Here is a 14,964-nt window from a genome sequence, read left to right on the forward strand (position 1 = left end):
AATGATAACCAAAATACTCACGTGTAGATAAAGCTTGATGTTGACTCATATTTAAAAGACTCAAGACAAGTACAACACTATATAGTGTGACACTAGACTCTAGAAAACACACAATGTATATGGGATAAGTCCCATAGTGACATGTGGCACTCTAGGATGTCAAGAAGAATGGTGTCTACTAAAATACACTAGAAACACCACCTAGAGACCTAGTACACTCCAAATAACTCACACTTTGACTTCATATTCTAACATCGTCTAGAAAGTGGCTATCACCAGGTCCGATAGATTACCAAGACATGCACAAGATGGCATTCTCTACAATACTTTTAGTTAATTCAGAGTTTAGACCAATGCTCCAGTTACATTCTCACAACAATGGAGGCTATTTTCAAAAACTACCACAATTTTTGTGATGTCTTTCTTTTGATATTTTGGTTACAAATAAGAGTGACAATTCCCTTTTTGTCAATCCCGGTTAGAAGTATATTATTTGGACCATTTCATTAGAGTAAATTGTACCGCAATGGATCCTGCAAAGATTAAGGCCATGGTCGAATGGCCAATTTGGTTATGAATAAGAGCACTATGACAATTCCCTTTTTGTCGATCCCTCTTAGAAGTATATTATTTGGGTCATTTCATTTGAGTGAATTGTACCGCAATGGATCCTGTAAAGTTAGGCTATGGTCAAATGGCCGACTCCTTGGATCTTCATGATGTTAGAACTTCTCTTGGTATGTGGTCATACTACCATCCCTTTGCGGAGCATTTTGTTTGCTTTGCAACAACACTTTGTGAACTTATCATGAAAGGACCCATTCTTGTCTTGTTAGATTCACAGGTTTTCAGTTCTCAAAAGTACTCTTGAATTATGGACCTGTTCTTATCATTCCATTTTTTTTTTCAAGAAAATTACTTCATTAAGTATGAATGAAAACCGCAAGAGCAAGCTCAAATGCGGGAGTACATCATGCAATGCATGAGGAAAAAACAGCTCAAAGTGAGCTAATAAAGAACCAAGGCGGAGGCTGAAAATGCCATCTCAACCTTGAAGGAAACTCTGAGAAGAAAGGAGATCCCCTCCAAACTCTGGTAAAAGTAACTCTCCTAGCAGTGGCTGCTCTTGAGGATCCCTGCATGCTCGCCCAAATGGCCGTCAGAGTGTGTGCTGTGTAAATCCAAATACTGGCCATAGTCTGGGAAGGGTGAACCTGGATACCCTCCATTGCCTCTGCACACCTGGCTCTCCAAATATGCCAAGCTGCAATGCTAGCCAAAATCTCCTGGAGTGAGGAAAACATCCTGGAGGAAACAAGATTCCACTGAGTGTCGCCGTACAATCAAAGCTAGATCTGGATCATGTCCCTCGAAAAACACCTGTGCACCAATAAGAGATAACCAAGCCACTGAACCCCAAGTCATATAGAAAGGTGTTGTATGAAAGATGCTGAAAATCCTAGCAACACCTTTCCAGATCGTCCTCGCCTATCTGCACAATGCAAACAGTACCACCTCTGTCAAGAGCCCAATCATCCACATAAAATTTTTGTCAATCCGTGCATGTATAGGCATCTGCAATCTCCTGTTCGACCAAGAAAACAGGAGAGAATGTGGCTGAGTGTGAAAAGCATCATCATGCCAAGCATCCTTGCCACTGTACTGAAAAATGAAGGCATCCCACGTTGCTCTCTCTAGGGAGTGAATGCCACCTTCCCTACCACCTCTTTTGTCTGAGCGGGGGACACAAACTAAGTGCAAAGAAATTCAATCAGATTTAAGGGTGTGAGTTGCTTGAGAATCTAGGGTGTACTCGTGTAGTCAGTTCGTTGGCATAGGGGACAGTGAACTGATAGAAATCAGCTTGCAGCTCCTCAAATAGCAATTAGAAGACTTAGGGTCATTTCAAACATGTCGAAATCGCCCCCTATAATCCAAGTATCTGCAATATGTAACCAAGAGAGCGGTTACTTCCAAAAAAACAATCCCCTCTAGAGTTGGGTGCATAAAGGTTTAACAGAGCAACCTTATGCCCATCAATCAAAAGTATAATCCACTGAGCTCTAGAAGAGACTATGATCCCATGTCCAATCACTAAGGGGAGTATAGAAGAAGAAACAGAAATGCAAGTACCTCCCCTGGTGCCCAAGGCGGGTGACCAAAAAGTGTGGCCTGAAAGAAGCTTACCCGACTTGGAACAATCCCTAGCATCCAATTTGTGTTCTTGAATCATCAAAATGTCCATGGGACCCCCAGTAACACCTGAATGAAGTTGGTTATAAATCAGCTACCTGCAACAGCGGTGAGGTACACTCCCGAGACCCTGAACGTTCCAACTGACAATCCTCATCTGCAAGAGGAGGCGGCCGGATGAAAGATCCTACCCAACCTGGTAGTGGAGAAAGCCCTCTCCTACGAAAGCACACCCCCCTGCTGAGGGGGAAACTCTGTCCTAGAAGATGCGCACCCCAAGCGTGAAGGGCACAAACTCCTCTGCCTCAAACTCTGCCAGAACTGAAAATGAATTCCGGTGAAGTACCTCTGGCGCAAGAGTGCGAAGGAGCCTTGCGGAAGGAGTGGAACCAATAACCCCCTTACCTTTGTCAGGTGTAGACAGATTTGGCCACAACTGCATGACCTCAGCCACAATTTTTTCATTGTTTTCAAGTAAAGCACGGGTCTCTGCAGAAAGGTTCTCCCTAGATGAGCGCTCATGTATCTGAATAGGATCAGGAGCAGTCTCATCTGCACATGGAACCAGGACACGGATGTCTCCTACTTAAAGAGACGGGTCCGCGGCCCCGTCAGTGGTAGCCTGAGGTACTGGCTCACCAACTCTGACAGGCACCCAACGGGAAACGACCGAAGCAGGACGTGCTGACTGTCCTGTTTGCGCTGTAGAAGTACCAGGACGAGAGGCTGATGCTCCTCTAGGAACTGGTCATGAAGAAGGTCCGGGTCGGGTGAAGCTATAAGATGCACCCGTGGATCTTTTTTGTCTTTTCTTTTTCCTTAGGCAATCTCTGGCAAAGTGCCCAAGGAACTTGCAAATCCTACACTAATCTTGTCTCCCTGCAATCTCGACTCTCTGTCTGAAGAAGGAGCCATATGGACACTAAAGCATAATGTGGTCATCCGAGATGTTAGGGTCAGAGACAATGATCCTAACACACGGTACCCGGGTCGGCGCGGGTGAAGCTATAAGGTGCACCCATGGATCTTTTTTGTCTTTTCTTTTTCCTTGGGCAAATCCTACACTGATCCTGTCTCCCTGCAATCTTGACTCTCTGTCTGAAGAAGGAGCCATATGGACACTGAAGCATAATGTGGTCATCCGAGATGTTAGGGTCAAAGACAATGACCCTAACACGTGGTACCCCATCGGACCTAACTGCCTCTGCTGCTGAAGTAGGCATCTCAGGGAGAGGGGGTATCTCAGTAACCACTCCAAAGGTGGCTCCAATGGAATGTAGTAGTCGATGGTACACCTGAGGAAGGCCTGGAAATCTGATGAAGAGTAACGGCGTTCGGCTATCTTCCTCGACAGGATCAAACCCCAATGAAAAAGGGGTCAGAAAAATCCTCCTGGAGCCCAGTGCTAACGGACTAGCCTAAAGCATTATACGTGTTGCCTCCGAGGAGTCAAAAACAATCTAGAAGAAACCTCACCCAAGCAAACGAACATCTGAGAAGTGCCCTGTGAGGTCTCCAGGCAAAGCAACGAGCATCCAGTCCCTCGCCTGTAACCTGGAAGGGTGGGACCCACGGATGCGAGCAACAAATGAAGTCGAGCTCTCTTGCTCTATATCTTTTTTGAGCTGCTGCAACTCGTCTTTTGAGAAAATGATGGTTTTTGCCGCCGGTGGAAGCGGGTGAGAATTGGCTAAAGGCTAAGCCATCGTCAATCGGAGTGGAAAGGCCGACGCGAACACAGTTGAACTCCGTCGGACTAAAATGCTGCAAGGAAGGAGAAGGAGGAGGCTGAAGGGAGGAGACACGAAGGGGAGAGAGCTGAGGTAGGCAGGGAGAAGCTGAGGGGAGGAGGACTGAAAGAGGGAGGAGGGGTGAGGATAGGGGCAGGGGAAAGGAGGTGGAAAAGGGGCTGAAGGAGAGGAGAAGGGGCTGAGAGTAGAGGAGAGGGTAGGAGGGGGTAGGGGCTGAGAGAGGGGGCTGTAGAGGGCGGAGTAGAGGCGGGGTGAGGGGGCTGTAGAGGGCGGAGTAGGGGCGGGGTAGGGGCTGAGAGTAGAGGCGGGGAAGAGGCGGGGGTAGGGGCGGGGAAGGGACGGGGGTAGGGGCTGAGAGAGGGGGGGCTGGGAGGGCGGAGCAAAGGCGGGGGTAGGGGCGGAGGAAGGGGGCGGGGGGGCAGAAGAAAGGGCGGGGATAGGGGCAGGGAAAGGCCGGGGAGGAGGCGGGGAAAGGGAGTGTTAGGGAGGGGGCTGAGGGGAGGGAGGAGAGAGGGGCGGGGAAGGGAGGTAGAGAAGCAGCAGGGAAGGCGGGGAGCAGCAGCAGCTCGCAGCACCGCAACTGTCTTTTTCATTGAAGCTTATCATTCCATATTCATTTGTCCAAGCCATGTATTGGTCAAGGCAAACGCTTGTGGTGTTGGCTTGGAAGTGGTTTTGATGCAAGAATATCATCTAGTAGGATATGAGACAAGCTCAAAGATTTTGAATTGGAGTCCAACATGCATACACTCAATATCACCTCATGGGAGCTGAATGTGTTGTTTCAACCGAACGCCAAAGTTTATGTTATTTTCTCAATCAACTATTGATGAGGAAGGAGTTCTTCACACGGCTGGCACTTTTGCGAACTTTCCATTTTCCAATTGTGCATGTAGCTGATCAAGGCAACAAAGTTATTCATGATGAACATCTATCCCTAATCAAAAGGTGTTTGTTTATGTGCCTAGCCCCTATGCCAAGATCTTACTTTTCAAAAGATATGGATCGACTTGCGTGATGTTTTGACAATGGAAGATTATTTCATAAATGGAAGCTACCTTTCCCAAAAAAGGAAGCTTTGTGTAGCCGCTGTGAATTCCACCGACCGACTAAAGACAAACTTTTATTTATTTATTTTTAAACAAATAATCCCATGTTCTTCCATGCATGAGGCATCAGCGTACTTTGAAGTCCCTTTTCCAACAATTCCACAAGAGAAGGGATCGCACAAATTATATCATGAAATATTTGACTGGGCATTGCCATGGATTTATTCTATCTGATAACTCCTAAAAAACAACGGCACAGATAGGACATGAACCATCATTGACCACTTCAGCGAACAAGGCCATTTCATTTCCTAGAGAAGACTCGACAATAACTTCAAATATCATGATATACCTCACTTGACTGTGCTCTCAAGATAGGAAGCTCATGAGCACCTTCCGGTGCGCTCTTTATGAGTAAATGGATACTAAGCTAAACTTCACTTTGTCTTTCCATTTGCAATCCTATCGTATTTAAAAAAGCTGCAAATCTTCATCTCTCTTCTCAAAGCTTATGTCCAGGATCGGTAGAAGGAATGGGTTTCCTTCCTGCCCACATCCTAGAGCTTGCATACAAAAATACACTTCATGATTCAATCAGAAAGCTTCATTGGAGATAATGTATTGACACTACTTGCCTACACTTATCATGGACACTCACAACAATCACAGCCACTCACTTGATTCTAGATTATCGAACTGCTCTAGTTTCTGGATTTTTGGGATTCACCCACCCAAACAGGAGTTTGACCTATTTTTCACTTGGGTTTGATACCGGGCACTCTGGACTCTATGGAAGGATAGAAATCATAGTCTTTTGTGATCCTACTTTCTCTACTTTCTCCTTTTTCAGGCGCTCCTTGCAGCAATCTCTCTTTGATTGTCCGCAAACTCATTACATAGACTCTGATGTCTACTTGTCATATAGTGAGATCTTCTGCTGATGTACTTTGGCACATCCCATTTTGGGATAGCTACTCTGTAATATAAAGTCTCAAAAAATTTCACCCAAAAAAAAATGTGTGTGTGTGTGTGTGTGTGTGAGCGAGAGAGAGAGAGAGAGCACATACTTCCTTAGCTCCCGGTCAGGGACAAGCTTTCGGAGGAGAGATATCATCACGATAGTTGATGTCAAATTGTCAAGAACAGAACTCAGAAAAAATGTCACTATTCCTACCTGCTTAAAAAAGCACATTTGTTTCCATCAGTGCCTGTTACTGTGCACTTGAAACTCAGTGGCTAAAATACAGAGACTGCAAACAATAGAGAGCAGCTAGTTGATTTAGATTTTTGGTTCTCCTTCACATCAACAGTGCCACAAAAGCCACATGTCACTCACCCAATTACAATCCCTCCAGCACGCACAACTCCCACTCTGCGCGAAACTAACATTTGATTGTTTCATTTGGAAAGGCATTTATCAGTTGAATTGGGCGTAGAGCATTTATGAAGATACTTTATAAACCTTTCTGAGATTATACACTTTTCCACACTGAAGTCGTAACTTTTGCTGCAACATTCATGCAATGACAAAACATATCAAAAACACTTTTACAATATGGGATCCTTCCCTAGGCTTGCCCACATTTCTACGAAAAACGAATCTCTTTTTCTTCACAATAATGAACAAACCAGATAACTTTTGCAATAAGACTAACTTTGTGTCTATTAATGCTTTCATGTGGATTGTATTTTACATTGTAAACCAACTTTTTTGGAGTGGCCATTTTCATTCTCAAAAATTACATAATTACCATATATAATCTTGTACAATGCATTCATTCTCCATCCATTGCAAATTTACATGTTGATTTTGTACTATATCTTCAATACATAATTGTTCTTCTGCTTGCATGATTGTTGTCATAAAGGAATTGGTGTATTCAATCTAAATTGGCATACCTTATTGAACAATGTCAATCTCTACAAGGTTTTCTCTCCCTTTTCTTTTCGGGGGGGCAGGGGGGGGGGGGTGGGGGGGGGTGTTCTCCCTTGTTGATCTTCTTGGTTCTTCTTCATCTCAAATCTTTTGTTTCTATTCTTGTCTTTCAAGTTAACTTGTTTATGTACCAGTTGGGTGCAATTACTTCTATATTTACCACCATGCTGCACCCTCAGCAAATAGATCTCTGAACATAATGAATTTGTTGTTGGCTAGGTCAAACTATAGGATTTACTATGATCATTGTATCCTGATTCTACTATGATTGATTTTTTGTTCGATAAGTAACTCACATGGTTTCATACCATGAATTGATTTTGCCAGTAATCAAATAAACTAACAGATTTTATGGCGATTTCCAATTCCATTCTCTTTGCAAAAAGTTAAGAATATTAATGACAATACTTACCAACTAATGTTTGAGATTTAGCATTTCTATTCTTGTACCTATCTAGTTTTCCACCAGGGTTTAGTTTCTTTTAATTTCTTATATCATCTACCATTCCTTTAATAAATTAAACCAGCCATATTTGCTGAAGTCATCGATTTATGTGAAGTAGTTTCCTCCTCATAAGGTGTCTTGAATGAACTTTTGAGACTTGTCCACTTTCAGCACTTGAGACCAACATTCGTATCTTCTATTTTGGCTTAAATTTTGATTAATTCTTCTATTGCCTTCCCTTGAGTTCAGAACAACTCTTTGTCTTGAGCACCCTCCTTCCTACTACAGAGTTTTAGCCCCATCTCCATCTCCATCTTCTTATTTGTCGCACCCTCATTATTCGCCTTCTACCCAGCCCTGATCCACTCTCATCCTAGCCCATTTGGGCTGCTTGTCCTACCCGTTCGGCCTAATTGGGGTTGGGCTTCTCTGCTCAGGCTGGTTCTTAGCCTACCTCAAGAAAACAACCCCACTCCTAATGCTTCGCCTCTCCATTCCAGCCACACCTTGTCCTTGGCACTAGTTCGCAAGCTATAAAAGGGCCACCTTCGTGCCACCCAGCCTGTTTGTTGGTGTATGGGCTTCGATCTTTTCTCTATTGGTTAGCTTTTCCTTTGCTTTGAGAGGACCTTTCACACTGCCCACCTCCAAGGCGAGAGCCCCAACCAGATCACCTCAGACACCACACCCCGAGGGTGGACCCAGCAGATTGGGTTTGGACTACAGCGGAAGGCAAGAGGAGAGGGAATACTTGATAAAGATAGCAAGCATCAATAGTCTCAAATAGATCCTTACCCTAGTGTCCCACCTCTGAGTTGTCCGTTGATTTACTCACAAAGAATGCTCAATAGAGATAGCAAGCATGAGTGGTCTCAAATGAGGCCCACCTTATTCAGACACCCTTCGTAAAAAGCAGAGATCGAGAGAGGTAGCCCTTGGTATGCCATCCAGAAGTACATGCCCAGGATAGTTACACACGCACCAGCTACGTATTAGTTGGGCACGGGCATAATTGGATAGTGGCCCTGCTAGGTTGATGGGTACACGAGGCTGACTTCGACAGACACCCTAAGGGCGTTGTCACATTTTAGAGGGGATGGTCATCATCAATTGGAGGAGATTGACACAACCATTACAAAGGCTTGGCAGGAGAGGCTAGAGGATATGTTTTTTACGCCTTTACGGCCCTCTGCTAGCTACATCAATTTATCAAGACAAGAAGTCCTTCTCAGATCCTTCTTCACAATTGACCCTGCCTCGTCTTCTTCAACATAGGCCTAGGAGGCGTAGTTGCCAAGGAACGTTGTTCCATAGCTATGGAACGTTGGAACGGCGTTCTCTTCACTCAGCTTGAAGAGAACGTCTGTGGAACATTTGGCCTCTGGAACGGCTATGGAACGTTCCATATCCCTTGTGGAACGACTAGGGAATGTTAAGCCGTTCCCTTCATGCAGGTAAAGATTTGGGGCAAATTATTTAATCCTAATCTAATCGATGCAATTCGCCGCTCTGTGTGTTCCCCGCTTGCAGTTGACCTCCATGCTTTGTGTGTTCGCCGCTTGCAAGCTTGCTTCGACCTGCAAGGCTGCATGCAACGCCTAGCCTATGCCTAGCAGCTTGCTAATGCTATAGCCTATCAAGCTATGCTAGCCTACAGTACCATCGCGCAGCCTACGCTACAGCCTATGCTACAGCTAGCCTACGCACAGCTAGCCTACGCTAGCCTACGTTTCAACACACACAAGTGACGGCACAAGACAGACAGCTACGCTAACACCCATCTTCCGACTACATACACAGGTGAAGGCTACACAAAAGAAGAGTTCTAGCTTGTCGCTAGAGGCTGGGCCTTGGCAGCTACACTAGCTTCTACGAACTGTTGGCAATAGACTGTTGTGCTCAACGACCAATTAGAACTTGGCATTGAGGCTTGAGCTACACAAGGCTGAAGCATTGACTGTGGACTCTACGTTGAGACTCTACGTTGACTCTACATTCAGATTCCAGAAGCTGAGTAGAGGAGTGAGAAGTTAAGACTGAGGAGGTGCTCAAGCCTCAGTGAAGCAGCCTGCAGGTACATTACTACAAAAATTATATACATATGCACAGTGCCAATGCTGTGTGCAAGTAGCACAGTTTGGTCATAATGAATTGCATGTATAATGTATCAATGCATCATATATTTGCCTATTGTGCAATGTACCAAGTTGATATTGATGAGACTTCAATTTGTTGCTTTAACAGTGAACTGTGAGAGCAGCAAACAAGTTACAACAATCAACTTTGAAGTTTGAATTCTCATGGCTCCTCCACGCCCTGATGCCCAATCCCCTTGGTGGAAGGAAGTAGACCTTCTAAATCCCGAGGAGGTGCTTGCAGGAGGTCCACGAAAATGGACATGCCGCTATTGTGGCCAGCCAAAGACTGGCAGTTCACTGAGAGTGAAAGCTCACTTGTTAGGAGAGCAGAATAAAGGCATTAGCATATGTCCTTCAATGCCAGAAAATGTTCTTTTACGCTTAAACGCATTGGCAAATGCATCTAAGCATGGTGCTCGAGCTTTTATGCCTGTTGGAAGTGCAGTGTCTACAAGTATTCCAGTCTCAGCGATGCCTTCTATTTCAGTTGTCACTTTCAGTCTTGGGAAGGGCAAGAAACAAGCTTCCTTAGCTGCCACTTGGCACCTGGCAGGAAGGCAGAGGTAGATGATGCAGTGGGGCGTTTTTTTTATAGTGGTGACATTGCCTTGAATCAAGCCCGCAATCCTTATTTTGTGGATATGGTGAGGGCTATTGCAGCTTTTGGTCCCTCTTACACACCGCCATCTTATAAAGCCTTGAGAACCAAGATTTTAGAAGGAGAGAAGCACAGCATAGAGCGGGCTTTGAAGCTTGTTAAAGAGGAATGGAAGACATTTGGTGCTACCTTGATGGGTGATGGATGGAGTGATACACGTAGTCAATCTATTCAGGGCATAGTTGCATATTGCAGGGGTAAGTCATGCTTCTTGAAGTCCATTGATAACTCAGAGGGCGGAAAGACAGCAAAGAGGTTGGCTGATTTGTGAAGTGAATCTATTAATGAGGTGGGGGCTGATTATGTCATTCAATTCATAGCAGATGGGGAGAATTCCAATAAGGCAGCAGGTCGCATTTTGGAGGCACGTTATCCTAGGCTCACTTTTAGTGCTTGCATGGCACATTGCTTGAATAACTTGCTGAAGGACATAGGGAAGCTTGCTTGGGTTCATCCAATAATTGATTTTGCAAAGGATATTATTGGTTTTATCACACGACACCACTACATTCTTGCACTGTATCGTAAGCTTGCCTCCAAAGACCTCTTGAATATTCAGAGACACGTTTTGCATACAACTTCATCATGTTGGAGCGTCTTCTAGAGGTAAAAAATGCTCTAAGGCAGCTTGTTGTGTGCAATGAATGGGAGGCGTGGAAGGAATCAAAGAGTGCAAATGCCTTGGAATGCAAGTCTTTATGCTTATCTAATGCCAATCATATGGTGAAAAAAGTGAATCCCATCATCCTTTTGATGAGGCTTATGGATAGTGATGAGCCATGCATTGGCAAAGTTTATGAGGGGATGGACAAAATGATTGAAAATGTGAAGGAGGTGGTGACTAATCCTGATAGGAAGCAAGAATTAGTAGACTTGGCAGTGGAGCGGTGGAGCTCCTATCATTCACCCTTGCATGCTGCAGCTTATGTCTTGGATCCTGAATTTCAAGGTAACAAGCAAGAGTCGGATAAGGAGGTGATGCGAGGATGGGAGAAGATACTGAAGCAAATGGTACCAGATGCACAAGAGCGAAGGCAAGTAAAGGATGAGTTGGCTTTTTATAGGAAGAAATATGGAATGTGGCTCTGAGGATGCACAAAGGGACAGGTATATTGTGGGGTCTGCTCTATGGTGGGAGGATTATGGGGCTCATACACCTTTGTTGCAGAACTTGGCTATCCGCATTTTGGGTCAAGGAGCAAGTTCCTCTCCTTGTGAGCGCTTATGGAGTAGCTTTGGGCACATTGCATCAAAGAAGAGGAACAGACTTGGGACACAAAAGGCAAGTGACCTTGTGTTTATGCATGCAAACTTACGTTTGCTTCAGAAGATGAATGCTGGATACAGCCGTGAGGAATTCATTGGATGGCAGGAGAAGAATGGTAAGGCAACATGCCAGCAAATCGTTCCTGTGGTGGGTGCATCCATGGATGATGTTGGAGATGACCAAGAAGATGGAGATCATCCAGATGATGGAGATGATGAAGAGGAGGAAGAGGGCAGCAACCACAATGCTGCAGATTTAGATTGACCATTGATGTTGACAGAGTTAAGTGGATCATGCATGTAGCATCTAGTTTTTAAAGTTCTAGGAGCCTCAGTAGTAGGAGGTGTCACTCTCCTTTTCTTGTATCCAGATTCAAGATTCCAAGACTCAAGATAATCTCATATGTTTGTGCCTTGTCTCTGATGGACTTTGCTTTTGTATGCCATTGGCAAGCTATAATGATTAATCTAGATTCTATTATCAATGATTATTCGTGAACTATGTCCTGAGTCTTGAGTCCTTAAGGCTTACTCCAAAAGCAATTGCAACGTTTTTGAATCTTGGATTCGAAGTTTAAGCTTTCTAATGTATAGAATAGTATGTTTGTTTATGGGTATGGTGACATGGCGTTCCCTTCCCATTCACGTTCCCTAGGATTTAGGTGTTCCCGTTCCCCAAGGGGTCGACGTTCCATTGCCGTTAACGTTCCCTAGTAACTATGCTAGGAGGGTCTCTGTAGTTAGGGTTGGCATGTCATCACAAGTATCCCAACCCGTGGCATGCCACCTACAGATGCAGCACCATGAAATACCACCAGGCACTCTCAGAAGATAGTGCAGGTCAAAAAACGTAGAGTTCAATTTTTGGAGAAAAGCCAACGCGTTGACTTTTTGTCCATTGACTTTTCACCAACCGACCACGGGTCGGCCAGTCTGCTCTAAAGCCTATATAACGCACCCCACATGGGGGCCTCATTCTTCATCCACTTCTAGAGCTCATGTGGGGCAGCAATTCTCACCACCAACAGCAGTAGAACAGGCTAGCTTCAGGGAGCAGCACTTCCTTGGCATTTTGCACTAGAGCAGCCCCTTATTTACAACAGTTTCACAACTCTACAGTGACGATTATTCTCTCTTTACAGTATTCTCTCTTTCCATTTTGTAGTGAGGGTTATTCCCTCCCTACAGTCCTTATTCGTTCAATAATATTCAGCCCTATTGGGCAGACAGATATCCGTTATTTGCTTCCCTCTTCGAAGGCCCTTTATATTCATCCCTCAGACTCTCACACCCACTCCATAAATCCGCCTGTGTTTTGAGTGCACTATTCTCTCAATCCACGTAGTAGTGAGCAGGAGAGAGAGAGAGTTATATTCTGTCCTATTGGGCCGACAGATATTAGTTTATTGTTTCCATCTTCGGAGGCCCTTTATATTCCTCCCTCAGACTCTCACACTCACTCCATGGTTCCAATTGTGTTTTGAGTGCACTATTCTCTCAATTACGTAGTAGTGAGTAGGAGAGAGAGTGAGTTAGGCTTTCTCCCTGTGACATTGGTATCAGAGCTTCAAATTTTCTTTCCTAAGATAAGGTGCAGTTCATGAATAGCCCATTGTTTGACCGTACAAACAAGATCCAGAAAGGACACCATGACTACCAGTGTCACATCCAACACTAGTGGGGAAGGAATTTAGAAAGCGCACCGTTTGAGAGGAGAAGAACGGGACCATGAATAGCCCACTGTTTTACTGTACAAACAAGATCCAAAAAGGACACCATGACTACTAGCGGCACATCCAACACTAGTGGGGATGGAGTTTAGAGAGCGCACCGTTTGAGAGGAGAAGGAAGAACGGGACCGGCAACTTCTCATTTCTCTACTCCGCCCACAGGGAGACGGAAGAAAGGAGAGAGTCCAGCAAAGCCGGTCAAAGCTTCTTTTCCCGAGAATTCTTTGGTATGATGGTAAGACCAAACCTTTAGTGCTGATTTCGTGGGTCAATCAGTTTAAAAGCTATTTTTCAGTTGTGCCTACGAACGACAACGAGAGGTGTCGTCTCACATCAATGCACCTCACAAGCAAGGCGGTCATCGGGTGGCTGAAGTGGTAGAAAGACCACTATGATGCAAACGAGGAGACACCTCATTACGGCAGGTGGATGAAGTTCGTGAAAGATACCAGAACACGGTTCTTGCCACCTCAATCCTGCTGAGTCAGTTCTATGAGTTGCGCCAAGGTGACACCGAGACGGTGCATCATTATGCCAATAAGCTTGCTCAGGTGTTCATACAGTTGCAGCTGGAGGAACGCCAAAAGCTGAGCAAGTTTCTCCATCGGCTGTATACAAACATTCATAGGTATGTTCGTAGTTTCAGGCCACAAGATTACGAGATTGCATTAAAGCTTGCTCGGGATTCCAAGCTCATGCAAAAGGGTCAAGGATCCAAACAAGTCAATCATAAGAAGTCCCAGGACCCCATGCCAAGAGATGGTGGGAATGGGCAGCAGAAGAAGAGTTGGATGACGAAGGTATGCACATACAGAGAGATGGTTTGAGCGACTGAATAGACTACCTCCCTTCCAGTATAGCATGGATGCTCCGCTCTCTCCCCTCTTATCACACGAGGTCAACCAGGTTATCCGTGAGGATCTACTACAGCTACACACTTTTTGGACTTGGTTGGAACCGAGTGAACTCCCAGTGAAGCTTAGCTTCTGTAGAGATCACTTCTTACATATCACAACGGAGGGTTTCATTGACCCACCATGATACACACAGATTCACCTACCCAACTCGTTGAGGATCTCATCTGGGCAGTTCCGAGTCTCTTCACACAGACTTCGCATCGAGAGCGGCAGAGCAGAGTGACTACCCAAGGAGCGGCACATATGCACAGTGACATACAGGAGGTTGAGATAGAGGAGCATTTCATCTTCAGGTGTCCTGTGTACTATGAGATCTGAGGACGTTTCCACTGCCTCTTCAAGGATAGTTATGGGATTTTAGCCCGTTTCCTCTCCTACCCAGATCAGCGGTGTTTGGCAGGTTTCATTCATGAGGCACTTAGACACCGCGAGAGGATACTCCAAGCACAGAGACAGGAGCAGACTTCTTCCTCGGTTGATCCCTCTCAGAGCTCTATTACAGAGTTCTTTCAGCTAGATCACATGGACCCCAACGAGACGAGGCCTCGACATGACCGTGACCCGAAGCCCGTGACTCGACAGCTCAGACAGAGGGTCGACACACAGATCACACTTGGAGACATCCCCTCCTTGTTGAGAGTCGCGGAGCCCGACCGACGGGGGTCACAGTAGCCCTGGTTATAGGCGCAGAGCTACGACCAAGAGACGTGCCAGGACCGCACCTTTGAGTGGCCGACAGCACTCTATTGCCGACTTCATGCCTCCACTGCCTCATCCTAATATCTTACTGTTGCTGGGGATGATGATGATATTGATGATGATGCTGAGATTGATATATAGTCGACCATCGACATGACTATGTTGTACTTAGGACTTAGTAC

General features: G+C 45.3%; 1 protein-coding gene across 1 annotated transcript in view; it reads right to left on the reverse strand.

Moving 5' to 3' along the window:
• Positions 1 to 14,964, reverse strand: part of LOC147906326 (sodium/proton antiporter 2-like) — an 82,777-nt gene that overhangs the window by 22,441 nt on the left and 45,372 nt on the right. The window contains exon 5 of the mRNA XM_087378072.1: positions 6,061 to 6,167. Within this exon, the coding sequence (XP_087234198.1) occupies positions 6,061 to 6,167 (107 nt within the window). The remainder of the gene's footprint in view (positions 1 to 6,060; positions 6,168 to 14,964) is intronic.

This window comes from Dipteris shenzhenensis, chromosome 1 (assembly GCF_047967505.1).
Source record: "Dipteris shenzhenensis isolate YYH24624 ecotype China chromosome 1, Dip_SZ_1.0, whole genome shotgun sequence".
In the NCBI taxonomy this organism is placed as follows: domain Eukaryota; kingdom Viridiplantae; phylum Streptophyta; class Polypodiopsida; order Gleicheniales; family Dipteridaceae; genus Dipteris; species Dipteris shenzhenensis.